This window comes from Paramacrobiotus metropolitanus, unplaced genomic scaffold (assembly GCF_019649055.1).
Source record: "Paramacrobiotus metropolitanus isolate TYO unplaced genomic scaffold, Prichtersi_v1.0 Parri_scaffold0000300, whole genome shotgun sequence".
In the NCBI taxonomy this organism is placed as follows: Eukaryota; Metazoa; Tardigrada; class Eutardigrada; order Parachela; family Macrobiotidae; genus Paramacrobiotus; species Paramacrobiotus metropolitanus.
Genome location: NW_026570520.1, coordinates 25,835 through 42,513, shown reverse-complemented (window position 1 = coordinate 42,513; position 16,679 = coordinate 25,835). Strand labels below are relative to the sequence as shown.

General features: G+C 42.4%; 4 protein-coding genes across 4 annotated transcripts; all 4 read right to left on the bottom strand.

Moving 5' to 3' along the window:
* Window positions 1–1,831: 1,831 nt before the first annotated feature.
* Window positions 1,832–8,786, bottom strand: LOC129601928 (uncharacterized). Its single transcript, XM_055500868.1, has 5 exons — window positions 8,218–8,786; window positions 6,146–7,861; window positions 3,825–4,277; window positions 2,030–3,745; window positions 1,832–1,958 (listed from the first exon to the last, which is right to left on the bottom strand). The coding sequence occupies exons 1-5, from the start codon at window positions 8,550–8,552 to the stop codon at window positions 1,832–1,834; spliced, it is 4,347 nt and encodes a 1,448-aa protein (XP_055356843.1). The 5' UTR covers window positions 8,553–8,786.
* A 450-nt stretch (window positions 8,787–9,236) lies between these two features.
* LOC129601920 (uncharacterized) lies at window positions 9,237–10,351 on the bottom strand. Its single transcript, XM_055500853.1, has 3 exons — window positions 10,136–10,351; window positions 9,792–10,065; window positions 9,237–9,663 (listed from the first exon to the last, which is right to left on the bottom strand). Exons 1-3 carry the CDS (start codon window positions 10,262–10,264, stop codon window positions 9,314–9,316), a joined length of 753 nt encoding a protein of 250 aa, XP_055356828.1. The 5' UTR covers window positions 10,265–10,351; the 3' UTR covers window positions 9,237–9,313.
* Window positions 10,352–11,005: 654 nt separating this feature from the next.
* Window positions 11,006–12,540, bottom strand: LOC129601918 (uncharacterized). Its single transcript, XM_055500851.1, has 3 exons — window positions 12,323–12,540; window positions 11,931–12,207; window positions 11,006–11,559 (listed from the first exon to the last, which is right to left on the bottom strand). Exons 1-3 carry the CDS (start codon window positions 12,431–12,433, stop codon window positions 11,192–11,194), a joined length of 756 nt encoding a protein of 251 aa, XP_055356826.1. The 5' UTR covers window positions 12,434–12,540; the 3' UTR covers window positions 11,006–11,191.
* Window positions 12,541–14,269: 1,729 nt separating this feature from the next.
* LOC129601927 (uncharacterized) lies at window positions 14,270–15,947 on the bottom strand. Its single transcript, XM_055500867.1, has 3 exons — window positions 15,763–15,947; window positions 15,142–15,421; window positions 14,270–14,820 (listed from the first exon to the last, which is right to left on the bottom strand). Exons 1-3 carry the CDS (start codon window positions 15,871–15,873, stop codon window positions 14,453–14,455), a joined length of 759 nt encoding a protein of 252 aa, XP_055356842.1. The 5' UTR covers window positions 15,874–15,947; the 3' UTR covers window positions 14,270–14,452.
* Between the last annotated feature and the right edge of the window lie 732 nt (window positions 15,948–16,679).

Sequence of the window (16,679 nt, the reverse complement as noted above, 5' to 3'; positions counted from 1 at the left end):
CAACAAACCTTTTATTTTTTACAGGTAAGACTTTCTAGATGCAGATGTTAAGTTTTACGCTAAATGGCCGGCGAAATCGGCATGGTGGCGAGAAACTATGCCGGTAGTGCCGGTGATCCTAAAGCAATGTTACGGGTCGGTAGATTCGTTAAAGTCAAATCCCAACCAGAGAATTTTATTTGTGCGTAGCTGTAGCAGAGCGGTCTCAGATAAGTATCCACTTTGTCTTGAATGTAAGATTTTTGGGCGTTCGTCAGCAATGGTTGTTGGATACGGGTGAAAACCCAGATCAGCACACTGTGCAGGTACCGTCAGTGTTTAACGGGAAGTCATCGCAACTATAGACAATTTCCACTGTTTCGTAGTCCGTAAATAAAGTGGTCGTGGTGATGTTAATTGTACACATTTCAGAAATCGCCATAAGCTAACTTTACAGACCACTGTTTAGATGCAAATTAAGTAAAAAAATGCTTTTACTATATGTAAAAAAAAATCGGAGCCAGGATCGAAATACAAAAAAACTGCGTATCGTTTGCCAGCTGTTGTCATGTTTCCTTGATGCCAAATTGCTGCGGCGAAATGTTGAAAGTTTAAATTACAGAATTAAATTACTACTAGGTTTTTTTTTGCAAAGTACTCAGGATTGTTTTTCGTTACACCGGTGCAGCTATATTGAGCCGCCGGTCCATTCTGTCATGTCACAGCTGGCACCTAGATATTAATCCACCACGTTGCGAAATACGAGCACGTTGTGCATGCACTTTGAGCACCGGGATAAGTGCCGCGCACAGTCCCGTTTTTTACGATGTTATACGCGACTTGATCGGAACCCACCATGTATTCGTACCATGCTCCGTTTGCCCAGAAATGCAAAAAACTTTTGTGGACCTGAAATTTTGGCAGCAGAATTGAAATCCGGCAGTCATAGCATGTTCGTTCAACTCACACAATAAACATCAGCAGTTTGACCAGGCGAGTATAGGGAATAATGACAAACAACGGGATATTGCGATTGTGCGGTAGAAAAAGCTACCGACGCAATAATCGTCCCAACCTGTAAAATCCATACAAACATAATTATTACATCTAAATTACAGCTCAGTCGTAGAGCTACTTGGCGGTTTGACTGTAAATATCTTTTGATGAGTACTGTTTAGTGTTTAGGGTATCAAGGTTGATGCGCCGTCGAATGTTTAACGGAAAACAAAACACAAAAAATGGAACTAAACCGTGAAATTAATACTAAATTAAATTCTTTAAATGTGATTTACCATCATTGTACTTCCAGTATAATGCGCAAACTGTTCTTTGCATTTAATTATCGCCGATTCCGTTGTAACCGTCAGATGCGTCATGATCCAAAAAATTAGAAATGTATTGTTGCGTATACCGGTACGAACCTTTTTTCGTGTAAAAGAGAGCTTCCAGCAATGTTAACGAAATTAACCTTCGAATGCCGGTATAAAATCATATTAAAATAACTAACTAACTTAAACGCGCAACGTTCCCAAATTGAATTTCTGAGTGGACGCTTAACTTATCAGAAAGGTCACGACAAATCTTCTGGTCTACAACCAAAATCTATATGCAACTTTTCATTCGCTTGCGATTGTCATATTACTTAATTAAAACATCGCTTTGAACATACCCTGCACGATTAGGCTGCGATGAACAGCTGGTTAGCCGTAGCTCGCAACGCTAATGATATCACAGTCTGAATGCAAACGGCTATAAATTTAGCCGGCTGTTCATCGCAGCCTAATCGTGCAGGGTATGTTCAAAGCACCCAAATGTCCTCGTAACATATGATCCTACATGGGGCGGATGGAGCTCAACATATAATATTCTCGATATATTTCTTAATCTGACGAGGAGAAACCATGTGACAGCTGGGAAAATTGATTAGCATTTGTTGAAATGCGGCACCGGAGCGGTCTTTTAGCACGAACTTTGATGCCCTATAAAAAAAAATCTGGTGATTTTACGTCGTTAGTGAGATAACATACCGGACGTTTGTTTTGTGACTTACTTTCTAAAAGCTGTAGCCCAATCATCCCACGACTGGCATCCGATATCGCTCAGAAGCGGTTCGCTGAACGCCCATAATCGGAAAGGATGTCTGGCCAACCTCGCTGGTTGGGTTCGAAAAGATCCAACATCCAGGTTGATGGCTCGAGATCGGTTTAGATACAACCATTTTAGTCTCTTCATTCCTCGTAATAGACGTCCCGGTATACACTGAATGGGATTGTACTGCAGTCCCAGATGGATTAACTGATCGCCAACGTTGTTCAGCAAAATTGCCAGGTCGTCGCCGTTAATAGCATTGTATCCGAGATACAACTGCTGTAGGTTGGTTAACGGATCTAATGTACCGGCTTGTACAACCATAACAGAATTGCCAGTCAGTGTCAAGGTTCGTAAGTTGCTTAATCCAGCAAAGTCGTCCTTTGCGATAGTGTGAATACTGTTCCAAGATAAATCCAGTTGTACCAGCCTGTCCAATTTAGAAAATGCGTTTGGCCCGATTGACTGTAGTTGGTTGTTGTTAAGTTTTAGAATTTCGAGCATCGACAAAGGTTCAACACCTTCCGTATATAAATTCGTAATACGGTTGTAGCCCAAATCTAGCTCGGCTAAAGTTTTTACTCTGGCTGCTTTGAAAACCTCAAAGATCGAGCCTGTCAGTTGACCTTTCTGCATGATCAGTTTGCTGATTGGTGGCATTTCTAGCAGAGCGTCTTTCTCAAATTGCACGCTCAGATTGAGAAAACAAAAGGTTATGTTAAGGGTCTCGAGACTCCGAGGTAGAGAGTTGAAGAAAGTTCGGCCGATCCGTCGGAAATCATTACATCCAAGATTGAGAGACTGTAGCCTTTTGATTCGGCTCAGATATACGCTATTCAGTTTCAGTAAGTGGTTGTAAGATAAATCCAATCGTCGTAAATTCTTGAATTTTTCGAAACCAGTAACGTAGCTTTTGCCACTTAAATTGTACATTTCTGGTAGACGCAATCGGTTCCCACGGAGAACAAGCTCCTCCAGACTGTCGGCGAAAGGTTCTACGCCAATCGGCAGATAGTGCAGGTTATTATAAGACAAATCGAGGAACGTTAAATTTCGGTACAGCGCACCTTGAAAAATGTTTGTAGCTGTCAAATCTTGGAATGAATTGTGGCCTAAAAGTAGCTGTTGCAACCTGGGAAGGCCCGCTAAACTCCCAGTTGCTATGAGAAAGTTTGTATTGGTCAGATCGAGATTCTCCGCGTGGACAAAATGTGTAAATGCTTGCGCGGTGCTCGCAAAGTCCTCAAAGCTGTTGTCACGGAGAGAGATACAGCGTGCTAATTCAAACTTTCTGGCCAGTTTCTTTGCCCGGGTGCGAAATTCAAAATTGTTCTGTGAAAGGTCAACATGCGCTTTCTCGGCAATTCGCAGTCCCGTCATGATGCCTTCATAGATGGCGGCACCTGTGTCAGGCGGAAGGGTGTTGTTCGTAATGCGTAGATGTTGCAGTGGACTTAGCACTCCAATTAGATCGTCCTGGTCCACTTTTAGAAACAACTTAGAGTCGGTGATCTGGAGAGATTGGAGGTTGGGAAACGCTCGAAAGTATCCGGGCTGAATATTGTCAATGCGCATGCTTGCGAGGGTGAACTCCCACACAAGCAGAAGCGCTGGTGTTTCTTCAAAGTCGTTCCACAGTTCAGTAATGCCAGTTCGGAAAAGAGTGATTTGCTCGATCCTACACAATCATTCGGTATATATCCAGTAAAATCGACACTTATACACAGACGTCGACACTGACGACATTGAATACTTACGAAGGGGGAAGTAGTTCCAGTGGCATGTCTTTCACCTTGGGACAGTTCATCAAAACCAGTTCCTTGAGCAAATACTGAAGTTTCAGTTCAGGAAAATATTCCAGTGACTCCATATTGTCCAGCTCAAACCGAGTCATCTCATTCGCTATTGGCTGCAGCATAATTGCAGTAATGCGCGACAGAGTCGGGGAATCCCATATGGCCAAATGAATCGGTTGGCTGGATGTGCCATAATCACTTATGTCGTTGAAGAGTTCCGATCCTTTGATGTCTTCGCATGCGACATTGTACATTAGAGGATTCGTGCAGTCCACGAAGCAGCGCCGTGATGCCATACTCGGGCACTGACCATGCGTAAGGGGAAGTAAAATGCAAATAATGACAGCTGAAGCAATGTTCACGCTGATACTCATATTAATAATTAAAACGGAAATGCGAGACTGACGCATATATCGTGTTGTGGGCAAATAATATTAATGATGTTTTTGCTAACAAAATATCAGGCGTCCTTTTACTAGAGTTTACTGGAAATTGTGAGACAAAATAAAAAATTTACTGGGAAGCAGAATTACGTTAATTAAAGGAAGCTGGCGTGCGTGAAAGACCAGCAAACATTCAAGCGGCGATGATAATGATTGTATAGCCTCAGGAAAATATAAACACCATAAAGTTTAATTCAGAAGGGCGTGTCATATCAGCATATACTTGTGCATATGCCATATTGCGCACGAGACTAATTGCTTGGACATTATGTTTGTACCGAGTGTCTTGCAGTGTGAAAAAGTTCCCACTAGCCTTCAGCTACACTGCGGTTTACGTGAATCGTGAAATTTTTTTGCCACCGATCTGGCTGCATACAACAGAAAACGCGGAATGCGCCGAATAATGGTCTGCGGCTGACAATGAGAATGCCAACCAGTTGAATAATGACACCGTTGACTAAAATTTATCACCGGCGAAAATATGACTGTTTTTGCCTTTGGTTCTTATTGTTACTATAGTTTTGCGCAAGCAGATGCTCGCTTCCTTTGGTTACGCAATGCATTTCATCGCAACGTTCAGAGGAATTTAGGATCCATTAGGCAGTTTACTGTTCTTAAGCTTCCTTTACCCTAACGGCTTTTCTAGCAAATTGCGCAGCACATAATTGTAGTACGCCTCTGCCGTCATGTGACATTGTATTACCCTTTTACATTTAAGTAGCGTTCTAGGACAAATTGTGACCTGTTTTGTAATTTTGGTACTAGATTGGTAGGCATTCTATCTGTTGTTGCCTCATTCGATGGGTGTTACAACGTTTCTGGACGTTAGCAAATCATGTCCATTTTTGGGTGCACCGTCAAAAAAAATTAACTGACCTCCTGGTAACCGTAACTTTGCAGTATCACATTGCAAAATAACTGTCCTATCTTGTTCTTAATAAAAAATAAATAGATATTCTACAACGCGATTTTGCTTCCACTTACCATTGATGCAAACTTTATTGATGCAAATGATGTATAACGCTCACAAGCCGAACACGACGACTTTTACCACACAAAAGCTATCTTGAACGCTTTCGGTAATAAAACGTTTTCGCAATACGGCTGCTATATCTTTTATGCTCAACGCTTAAACGGGCCAAGCAAACCACAAGACAGATCAAACAGACCAAATTAGGTGGATCTTGTACGTCCAAATAATATACAGATTTCCTTACCAAAAACTTACACATAAAATAGCTGGACTGTTTCCGCGAAATACTGAGTCCTGACGAGAAGGGTACTTACAAAAACTCTGTTACTGCAAGCTCTAAATACTATCTGTAGCTGATACAAAACTTCCTTGCAACTGACAGCGGTTAATTCTGTCTTACAAACTAGAAATCACTTTCTAGTGGATTCTACCGGCGTTTGCTGTTTTCCGAAAGTAGGAATAAAAAAAGCTTTCTGGAAGATAGCTGCTTAGTTCATGCTACATTTCATTTCCCAATATGGTGAGTGCGATTTTACTTTTTTCAGAAAATCACACTACATCTGCAAAGGCGCGTAGACGGCTACGTCAACCTATGTGCTGTGTAAGGGTCACGTCTATACAGCTCCCAGGGTGCAAAAATAATAATAATACACTCGGTACACATTTCAGCATTTTAACATATTATGCTTTCAACATATTTTTTAAGCTGGCGAGGACCATCCATGTGGCAGCTTGGAATGTTGATGAGCATTTGTTGGGCCACAGTCCCAGACCGATCTTGAATCACAAACTTGGACGACCTAGAATGATGCTTGGTATAGGCCATATTTAGTGGATTCGAGGCCAGATAATTTTTATTCGCTTACCTCCTAAAAGCTGTTGCCCAGTCTTCCCAAGACTGACAACCAATATCGCTCAGTTCTGGCTCTTTAAATGCCCACAGTCGGAACGGATATTTAGACATTCTGCTTGGTTGGTTGCGAAATGATCCCACATCGAGACTGATTGCGCGTGAACTGTTTAAATAGAGCCACCTGAGCTTTCTCAGTCTACCAAACAGTGACCCCGGGATGCAACGAACGGGATTGGACTGCAGCCCCAAATGAATAAGACTGTCTCCGGCTTTGCTGAACACGGTCGTCAAATCGTCACCATTAATTAAGTTTAACCCGAGGTAAAGCTGGTTCAGGTTATTTAACGGATCCAGAGCACCGGCTTGTAAACTTGCTATTGAGTTGCCAGTTAGTGTCAATGTCTTCAGATTGTATAAACCGGCAAAATCATCTTTTGTAACCGTATAAATTTTGTTCCAAGACAAATCTAGTTCGAGTAGCCTATCCATATTAGCAAATGTAAGTGGTCCGATGGACTGCATTCGGTTTCTTGTTAGCTTCAAAGTCTCCAGCATCCACAGTGGCTCGAAAGATCCAGAATCAATAATGGCAATATTGTTGTAGCCCAAGTCTAGCTCGCTTAGTTTTTCCACATGCGCCTTTTTGAAAATGGCAAAGACCGCGCTCGTTAGCTGACCTTGCTGCATAATTAGTTTGCTGATGGGTGGCATAGTAAGCAGCGGGTCATTTTCAAAATGTACGCCTTGGTCATACAAGCAAAACGTCAGATTGAGGATCTGGAGACTTCGAGGAAGAAAGTTGAAAAATGCTTTATCAATTCGCCGAAAATCATTGCACCCGAGGTTCAAAGACTGCAGCTTCTTGATTCGGCTTAGATGTAAACTGTTCAGCTTCACCAATTTGTTGTAGGATAAATCTAATCGTTTCAAATTCGTGAATTTGTCAAAACTGGTAACATAACTTCGTCCGCCACTAGTAAAAATTTCCGGCAATTTCATTTGATTCCCACGAAGAATTAGTTCTTCAAGACTGTCGGCGAAGGGTTGTACACCAATTGGCAAGTATTTCAGTTCGTTATCAGATAAATCCAATCTGGTGAGATTCCGAAATAATGCTCCCTGAAAAATGTTAGTCACGGTTAAGTCACGCATTCGATTACTGCCCAAATATAATTCCTTTAAACTGGGAAGCCCGGCTAAACTGCCGGTAGCGATGAAGAAATTGGTATTCGCTAAGTCCAGGTACTCCAAATGGGTGAAGCGGGTGAACACGTTAGCTGTGGTAGCGAAATCCTGAAAGCTATTGTCTTTGAGGGAAATGTAGCGCGCGGTTTGGAATTTACCAGCTAATGCTCTAGCTTCATTGCGCATTTCAAAGTAGTTTGATGAGAGGTCAATGTAGGCATTCTCCGCTAACTGCATTTCCGCCATGGCGCCTTCGTAGATAATGGCATGCGAGCCAGATGGCAGGGTGTTGTTCGTTATGCGTAGCCGTTTTAGCGGCTTTAATGCGCTGATAAGATCGCCTCGAGGAGCTGTTAGGGCCAGTTCTGAATTGAGGATCTGCAGCGTATCCAGGTTTGGGAAAGCCTTAAAGTATCCGGATTGTATGCTCTCAATGCGCATATTGGAGAGGGTAAATTCGTGTACAAGTGGCAGCGATGGTGCCTCTTCGAAATCGTTCCACAGATCGGTGATCCCGGTTTTGAACAGAGTCAACTGTTCGATTCTGCAGAAAAAAACAAAGAGCAATAATGGTGATATTACTGTATTTACACGATATTAAGGGACAGAGAAATCCCAGGACCGCCCGCACTAGGCGTCGGCTCCATTGATGTCAAAGGAACCGACAGCTAGTGCGGGCGGTCCTGGGGATTTCTCTGTCCCTTGATATCGTGTATATACAGTACAGCCACAAGTCTGAGTGTCATATCTGCGTAGGACTCGTATTTCAAAAGACGACCTTTGATAGAGCATGATCGTGCTCCATGCCGGCGTACCATTGTATGTACACACTGCCTCCTCACGGCAAGCACACTGTATCTCAGATGTATCTCAGATGCACTGTATCTCAGATGCACTTACGAAGGAGGAAGCAACTCGAGCGGCATCTCTTTCAGTTTGGGACAGTTCATCAGCACGAGCTCTTTCAGTTTGTACTGTGGCCTCAGTTCGGGAAAGTACTCCAGCGTCTCCAGGTTGTCCACCTCCAACCGCAGCATCTCATTGGCCACAGGATCCAACATTACCCCACTGATGCGCGATAGACCTGGAGAGTTCCATATTGCCAGATGGATCGGTTGACTAGAGGTTTTATAATCCTTTAAGTCGTTAAACAAATCTGATCCTTTGATATCTTCGCAGGCGACGTTGTACACCAGTGGATTCGTGCAATCTACAAAACACTGTCGCGACGACATGCTCGGACATTGGCTACGCGTGAAGGGAAAAAGGAGATCCCAATATCAATGACGATGGTTAAGATACTAACTCTTTTACCCATTGTAAAAGTACAGCTTTATTTAAAAGCTGCTAACATCAGGAACAGATAGCGAAACACTAAATCACAAATCAGCACATTTCCTGATGCATTAAAAGTTTAATTGCTTACTTGTTAGTGGGACAGTGTTTCATAGTATAAGACTATAAGTACTATAACTACGAAGCTGAACGTGCACGAAAAAAGTGTGAAGCGTGGCTGCTTGAACAACAGCTGCAAGCTACGATGAAGGTGAGCATGTAGCCCGGAGACAGTACTTACTGTATATCAAACCATGGTCCGTAAGTCAAACCGCATCAGCATTTTCTACTGTTTTAAATTGTCAGGAGTCACTGTGATGCTTCTTGATTGTTCTAATCAATTCTTATTACTGCCTTCAGCCATGACGCACCTTCTATAGCTGTTAATTTACTCTCCGCTTGCTTCGGTTATTCCGCACAGTAATGATAGCATTTACGGAAAGCGTTTTGACGTCCTCCAGCTCGGCAGGCTTGACTGCAAAGGGCGGTAGCTAATATTCTACCGGTGCATACAATACATTCACACAAAACGGTTAACTTTTATTGTGACAATTACAATACAATGCAGTGTGTAACAGTATGCGAAACAGTCAAAAGATAACAGCGAGTGTAGGTTCAACATTACTGTACACTTCATATGCATCGTTTATTATGCTTTTCGTCAAAGCGGATTTCTATTCACCGGATTGGGCATGGTGACCTGAAAATGTCTGGGAAACGGTCCTGGTGTTCCTTGCGCGATATTACACGACGGCAGATTCCGCATATTGACATCAAAACCAGAAAAACGTATATCTCTCATTGTAAGACAAAATGGTGCTAAATATCGCTCAATGGCACTATTGACAAATTGCCGTTGAGTCGGTGTGAGTAGAGGAGATTTCACCCTGGTAAACACCCAGAACAATGGCTGCCGGCAAATGTTGTCTGCTGGCACGGGATAGTCATCGCATCCCGCTACGATTTCCACGGTGTCGTAGTCGGTGTAGAGAATCGTTGTGGTAATATTTGCTACACAGCGCATAACATGAAATTCCTCGGTGATTACAGATTTCAAGTTACCACAGCAAATGCTGCTGGTTAAGGCCATTTTGCTTTGAATTTAGTTTATTTCGCACAAAAGACTAAAATTTACTAACCCAATGCAGATGTGGAGTCAAAGTACACCGACACGGCATAACGTTTCCCTTGTGATGTCATATTGCCATGATGCCATAGTGCAGCACATTTCATTGCATCGTTAGATGTGTTTCGCCCAGGGTCAACCGGTTGGTAGAAGTTAATCCACCAGGTTGCAGCGTACTTCTGTTGGCCAATTTCACCAGGCCAGACCCCTCGAATGGTGCCATTCTTCATGATATTCCAGCCGACTTGATCGAACGATACACCATACTCGTACCAAATACCATTTACCTAGAAAAAGGCAAATACCTAAGACTAGAAGATGTACGCAGTGGATTAGTGTTGCGAAAGTTGAATGTACTCTGGGAACGTCCACATTCTGCATTCCCGTTGGGTTAACAGGAATATTGCATCTTTGTTGCGTTAGAGAGACTTGGATGACTGCGAACACGCAGGCTACAACAACCAACAGGCTCGTTGCTTGATACATGCTGTCGGAAAGAAGGAATCTTCAAAAACGAAAGAAGATCGAGGAAAATCTTGATGTCTTTGTTGCACTGTACTGCAGAATTCTGTTGCGAAGGCTCTTCTACATAACGCTGTGTACTCACTTACTTTACTTTACATATGCCCAGAAGCATGCTTTCTGGCAGTCTGACGATTGTCTGGTTTTGCGGCGTTAGCAGAAGATTTGGAGCTATTGTTCCAAGGAGCTATTTTGAATGCTAGGGATTTTAATTCCTACGCACCGGTTTCATCAAACAAGCTTGACAGCAAAAGTAAATCCTGTTTGCGAATTGCAAGTAATGTACAGCATTTAACTAAACATACTGCCGGTGCATTTTATTTTTCTCTTATTCTGTCGCTGTGCCTAATATTCACAGTTCCTGCAGCCCACCAGTAAATTGAACTCAGTTTTACTTGTAACAGTTTTAATACTTATTTTAGATCTACGATAACCAGAAATGCGATTTTTTTGGTGCGTATCAATTGTGAGTGTTCGGTCAGCACTATCACAATAGTGCAACGGATTTGATATCTACAAGTAGTTTGCGTCCGTTTCTAGGATCGTAATTACTGTACGTATCAATATTGATAAGGTGACAAAAGTTTCCGGCTGTTATGCGGTTACCTATGGTGTGCGCATCAGGAATTCTACGAAGTACCGGTAATGACAAAATAGTTTGCTAAACAAACAGTCGTCAAAACCAGAGGCTGTAAACAGAGAATCTGCAGCATAATCATTTTAATGTGATAGACCATGAAACTGATCCCTATTCATCACCCACTACGATGGCGCTTTGCTGTTTACTTGTCTACATAAAGGAAGCCAAGTTTTGTGAACCACTAATACGGTAACAGCTCGCAAAAATGCAAGCTTGTGGATGCAAACACACAGATCAGCTTCTGGAGTATATTAAATCGGCTGTTGTCGCAGTGGTGTCGGCATGCTGCTCTGGAAAGCAGCACTGCCAGCTGGCCATGGAAACGGCACCGGTGTTCCTTGAGCGATATTACAAGGCGGCAATCGCGGCTCCATGGGCAGATTCCATCCCGAAAAACGCATATCCCGAATGCCGCGACACAGTGGTCGGAGATAGGTGTCGATGGAATTGTCAACATACTGCTTCTGCTGTGGTGTCAGCGTGGGCGGTTTGACTCTTGTAAACACCCAGAAAAGCGGTTCCCTGCAAATGTTGTCGGTTGGAGCAGGGTAGTCGTCACAGCCAGCGACGATTTCCACAGTGGTATAATCGGTAAAAATTATGGTTGTCGTTATGTTCACTAAAAAGCAAATCTGACATTTTCTATCGATTTGAAAAATCATTGCTAGTACTAGTGTTATAGCAGTTTTTCGAAAGGCTGCATTCCTCGATCGTACGAACGAGTGTCGCACAGAGCGCGCTATTACCCCTAGAAGTAATCTTATAATACAAAGTACTTAATTAAAAGGGTGCAAAATCGTGGACATATTTTTTCTGAAAAATTACGTTTTAACCTAGCTAAGATTTAAAAGTCATGCATGCATGACTTTTACATCTTAGCTAGGCTAAAACATAATTTTTTAGAAAAAAATATTTTTTAATGTTTGGTGGCAACGACAAAGATAGAACTGAAACACCACCGCTGCCATTGGCTGCGTACTAAGTACTAACCCATCTGACTATTGATATCACCATACACGGACATAGCATAGCGTTTGCCCTGTGAGGTCATATTGCCGTGATGCCAGATAGCGGTACATTTCATGGCATCGTTGCTGGTGTTTCTAGCAGGGTCAACCGGAATATAGTAGTTGATCCACCAGGTAGCAGCGTACTTTTGCTGACCATTTCTGTCCATCGGCCATATTCCTCGCACTGTGCCGTTTTTGACAATATTCCAGCCTACTTGATCGAAACCTACGGCATATTCGTACCAGATCCCGTTGACCTATCAAATGTTCAGCATAATTCAGTGAACTGCCATTTATATTAAAACGCAAAATATACGCAAGTTACAACTAGCAGAAGACTGACAAGAGGCAACAAAACGAATGATATTTTACCTTCTGCACGTCTATTTGAGGTAGAGTACTGGATGGATTATAAGGAACATTACACTGACCCCAGCACAGCGAGATGCTAACAAGAAATCCAGCAGCAATAAGCAGCAACATTTTTATTTTAGCTGTACTCTGTACAAAAACTAAGTGCGTAAAATGTCGCAGAACACTGTGTGATAAATTCGAAGACACGGTTTATATAAACTGACAAACACCTTTGATGCACTTGCGTTTTATATACGGCTATACACTACAGTACTGTTGACTTTTGGCGGCAAAATTTACTGGTGCATGGCTTATTCCGCGCGATCTGGCTGAAATCGCTGTCGCAACACAATTTTTGCCTTTTGTACTCCTAACGCGACAGTTGCAACGTTTGCGCATAAAGGTAAGCTAAAGAAAGCCACACGGAAATTATTAAATTTTCGCGCTAAGCTGACGAAAATTCAGGTTGTCAGACACAGATTTTTAGTCTTTGTAATCGCCAGATACCGTATGCAATAAAAAATGGCTTAACAATGAAAACAACGTAACGCGCAATGTGTGCATAAAAAATTTATTATAGTTTGACTTATTTTGTTGCTGTAAGCTTAGTATCTATGTATTTCCACATTCGCAATTTGGCAAAGGGGCGTCTGTCTGGATACGAAAAGTATTTCACATTGTTGGCGTAATTTCAGAATGTTTAAATGTTTACGTATTTTGGTTATCTGGCTGTTTACGTGTCTCATGCTTATTTCCAGACGGCAGCCACCCTAGAAGGCGATTACGGCATGAACAACATGGAAAAACGAAGAAAAACTTAGGTTTGCATTAAAGCATCCGTTGCACAACAAAAAGCTTTTTTTTCAGGAGCCTAACACATCGAGTTTGAATTTTACCATAAATATTAATCTGTCAATTCTCGCCGGGATCATGGCACCATGCTGAAATGTAATGGAAGGTGTGCTTGTATCCAGGATGGAGCTATTGACCATCATAAACGAAAAGTTGGTCGTTTAAAATCGCGAATTTTCTGGAACACCGGCATATTAGCTGACAAAGGAATTTGGGATCACTTCACCGCTTAAGCGATGATAACACCAGGAAGCCGACATCAGGAAGCCATATATCTTTCCAGTATCTTCTAGACTTCTACCCTGAGAAGTTTGGAGCGTCCGGATCCCAGTATATGACAAAACCTATCGTGGTCAAGCAGTCGAGTCGACCAAACCGTATAACCTTCGAAATAATAAACGCAGCTGCATCATGGCGGAATCTGCAACAAATAGGCGAATCACCAGTGGCATGGAGGTTCATTCACATCCTGAATTCATTCATGCGCGCTAGAGACGATATTCTTTATGGCAGCTTTCAAAATTTCTTTTGCATATTAGCATAAAGTGTACCTTACATTAGTGTATTTTTTGCCGCTTAGTTTTTTCTTACTTGGCTTATGCTCCTGTGGCTATCACCGTACTGCTCTTCTTACGATTTTTGTTTAGAGAGGTTTAAATTTCCATGCTAAATCACGATCTCGGTGACTTAATTACCAGTGGTTACACTAAAATGCATAGCGAAGTTGAGCGCTGCTCAACATCTTAAATTACGGGTGCATTGCACCTGACATTTTACATGAATTTATTTACTACCAGAAGGTTTCTGTTGACCATATATAGTACAGTTATGTACACAATCGAATCTATACGTGCAGTACAGAAAATACTACCGTACGTATTCTGTAAATGCTGCGATGATGTGCATGATGTTATTGAACTATCAGAACAACAAAACAGAAGCGCATGGAGCGTACACTGCAGGTGCGACTGGAGTGCTACCAGTGTTGGTTTCGCGACGTTAATGAAGCATCGTGGATGCTGATTCTCGTTTCTTCGCCGCTAACCATAAGCTCACCGAGGAAGAAATTTGTGGTTAACTTTTTGCGGCAGATGTGTTTTTTTTTCGCTAACGTAAGAGTAAATTCTTTTATTTTTCGCTTCATTTTTCCAACAATTTTATTCGCACATTACTAAAGCTTTTATAGCTTGTTTCAGTTTTAACAGAAACAAACGGCACTTAACACCGTTTACATCGAAAAGCCAACATTTGTGCTGAAGACACCATGGAAGCAACGAAAATGCAGCCGTTGCTAGATTAGACAGGTTGTTGCTGGATGGCAGCCGGCATGCTGGCCTGGAAAGCGGCGCTATTGGCTGGCCAAGGGAAGGCTACTGGTGTGCCCTGAGCGATGTTGCAGGGCGGCAGTTTGGGCTCCATACCCAGATCCCAGGTTGACAGCTTCATCTTGCTGAAGCCACTGCACAACGGCTTCAGGTAGTAGTCAATTGCATTGTTAACAAATTCCCGCTGTTTGGCAGTGAGAGTCGGTGGCTTGACGCGGGTGAACACCCAGAACATGGGTTGTGTGCAGATGTTGTTGGTGGGCGGTGGATAGTCGTCGCATCCCTGAACGATCTCAATGGTGGTGTAATCGGTGTACACAATGGTTGTAGTAATGTTAACTGAAAAACGCGCTATCATGATGGGCAGAATCTAAGCCATACCAATTCCTGTGTTTTTAAAATATAGTTGTTGCACGTATTAGCTAATTTATTTAATAACGAGTTCAAAAAATAAAGTTCCATTACTGTCTTTAGATTTTATTCTGTAAAGATCAAAATAAGCCGGTATATTTTATGGCTGCACCACCACGGAATCGGTTTTCGAAAGCCTGCCTGGATTTATGTTTTCGCTGCGTTCAACAGGTACCTCTACTGTAATAGTACGACGCCGTAGCATGCATGAGTAGAGGGCGAAAGTTAACAACGGGCAGCATTTCTTACCCATCTGCTGATTGGTAATGTCGCCGTACACTGACATCGCATAACGTTTTCCCATTGACGTCATGTTTCCGTGATGCCAGATCGCGGTACACTTCATGGGGTCATTAGGAGTGTTTTTGGCGCTATCCACTGGGATGTAATAGTTGATCCAAAAGGTGGCACCATATTTGACTTGGGGTGATGGCTCTCCCGGCCATGCACCGCGGAGAGTGCCGTTCTTCAGAATATTCCAGCCAACTTGGTCAAAATTAACGCAGTATTCATACCAGATCCCGTTAACCTATTAACACAGCCAAAAAACTTTCATTTTTATTGATTTACTCACACTTCTATCGAAGTGCAGTTTGTACTGCACTAATAGTCGCATAACTACGCGCTGTTTATTGACAGTGTTATATAAATCGTTTTGTGATTCCGATTGTAATATAATAGCGCAAGTACACAACTAACAAAAAAATAAAACTGATTCTGAACTTTTCTAAAGATTGAGTTACCCGTACCTCAAGTACTGTAAAACAACATGTTTACAAGCTATTATATCGTTTTACGAAATTTTGACGCTAACATTAATTACGTTTATGTTACCCTGCACTGTAGCACGAAAATGCACCGCTGACTTACTTTGTTGACATCTATCGACGGCAGTGCACTTTTGACGGTGCTATAGGGAACAGTGCACTGACCATAGCAAAGCGAGAGGCCGGCCAGGAAAGTGACAACAAACAGCAACATTTTCTGGTATGGAAATTTGCGAAAATTTGCGAAATGGCCAAAAACGTGACAGTCGAAAAGATTTGGCGACGAATTTCCAGCATGTCGGCACCTTATATATTTGTTCGACTTGCCACACTCCTGCACTGAGCACAAACAGCATGTGGTATGCCGCTTCCATTCCCGCGAAATGTGTCCTTTCAGCAAATCCTGTCTTACTGGTGCCTTGTCGAGGATGCGTGTTACGGCAACCAGAGAAAATTAAGTACTGTTACTTTATATTTTAGACGATATTAGTATACCGAATACTGCATACGTATTGCAGGCCCTGCTCCAGGTTGATACTAGTTCTAAGGTTTCGTACGTCAGCGTGCGGTTGTTGGAGTGGCCTGCTTGGGAAAATTGTGCTCGCCTGGGCAACAATACACTACTTCAGAAGAAGTCATTCGCTTATCAAGCACATTTTTGGAAAATTTCAAATAAAACTGTAGCCGGTAAGGTTTGTGATAAAGTGTTGATTGACGTCTTTGTCTCAAGTGGTCAAGCATACAGCTTTCTGTATCGCTTGCAACATAAGATGGGAGTATAATTGTATTGTAACACATTTTATCAGTTGTATCATTTGTATGTATGGTACTCGTATTAAAAGTAAGTACTTCTGCTGTTGTAAATGCATTGCCAACGCTGGCTCTTTGAAGGCAGACGTAGAAAAACCCTACATGTTCGCAATTCCCTTGGATCAGTGCCAGAGCAACCGCGGTACGACAAATTGTGCCTTGCGGGATGAGGTCGTTACGGAAGGGTCACCGTTGATAACAGAATGTATT

Coding starts and splice junctions, on each gene's coding strand:
- LOC129601928 (XM_055500868.1), bottom strand. CDS start 8,552: ATGTCGTCGCGACAGTGTTTTGTAGATTGCACGAATCCACTGGTGTAC. Junction 7,862..8,217: donor CTCGAGTTGCTTCCTCCTTC/GTAAGTGCATCT, acceptor TTTTTTCTGCAG/AATCGAACAGTTGACTCTGT. Junction 4,278..6,145: donor TGGGCAACAGCTTTTAGGAG/GTAAGCGAATAA, acceptor GCCCACAACACG/ATATATGCGTCAGTCTCGCA.
- LOC129601920 (XM_055500853.1), bottom strand. CDS start 10,264: ATGTATCAAGCAACGAGCCTGTTGGTTGTTGTAGCCTGCGTGTTCGCA. Junction 10,066..10,135: donor AGAATGTGGACGTTCCCAGA/GTACATTCAACT, acceptor GCCTTTTTCTAG/GTAAATGGTATTTGGTACGA. Junction 9,664..9,791: donor TGACTCCACATCTGCATTGG/GTTAGTAAATTT, acceptor TGCGCTGTGTAG/CAAATATTACCACAACGATT.
- LOC129601918 (XM_055500851.1), bottom strand. CDS start 12,433: ATGTTGCTGCTTATTGCTGCTGGATTTCTTGTTAGCATCTCGCTGTGC. Junction 12,208..12,322: donor CTCAAATAGACGTGCAGAAG/GTAAAATATCAT, acceptor AACATTTGATAG/GTCAACGGGATCTGGTACGA. Junction 11,560..11,930: donor TGATATCAATAGTCAGATGG/GTTAGTACTTAG, acceptor TTTGCTTTTTAG/TGAACATAACGACAACCATA.
- LOC129601927 (XM_055500867.1), bottom strand. CDS start 15,873: ATGTTGCTGTTTGTTGTCACTTTCCTGGCCGGCCTCTCGCTTTGCTAT. Junction 15,422..15,762: donor CGTCGATAGATGTCAACAAA/GTAAGTCAGCGG, acceptor CTGTGTTAATAG/GTTAACGGGATCTGGTATGA. Junction 14,821..15,141: donor CATTACCAATCAGCAGATGG/GTAAGAAATGCT, acceptor CGCGTTTTTCAG/TTAACATTACTACAACCATT.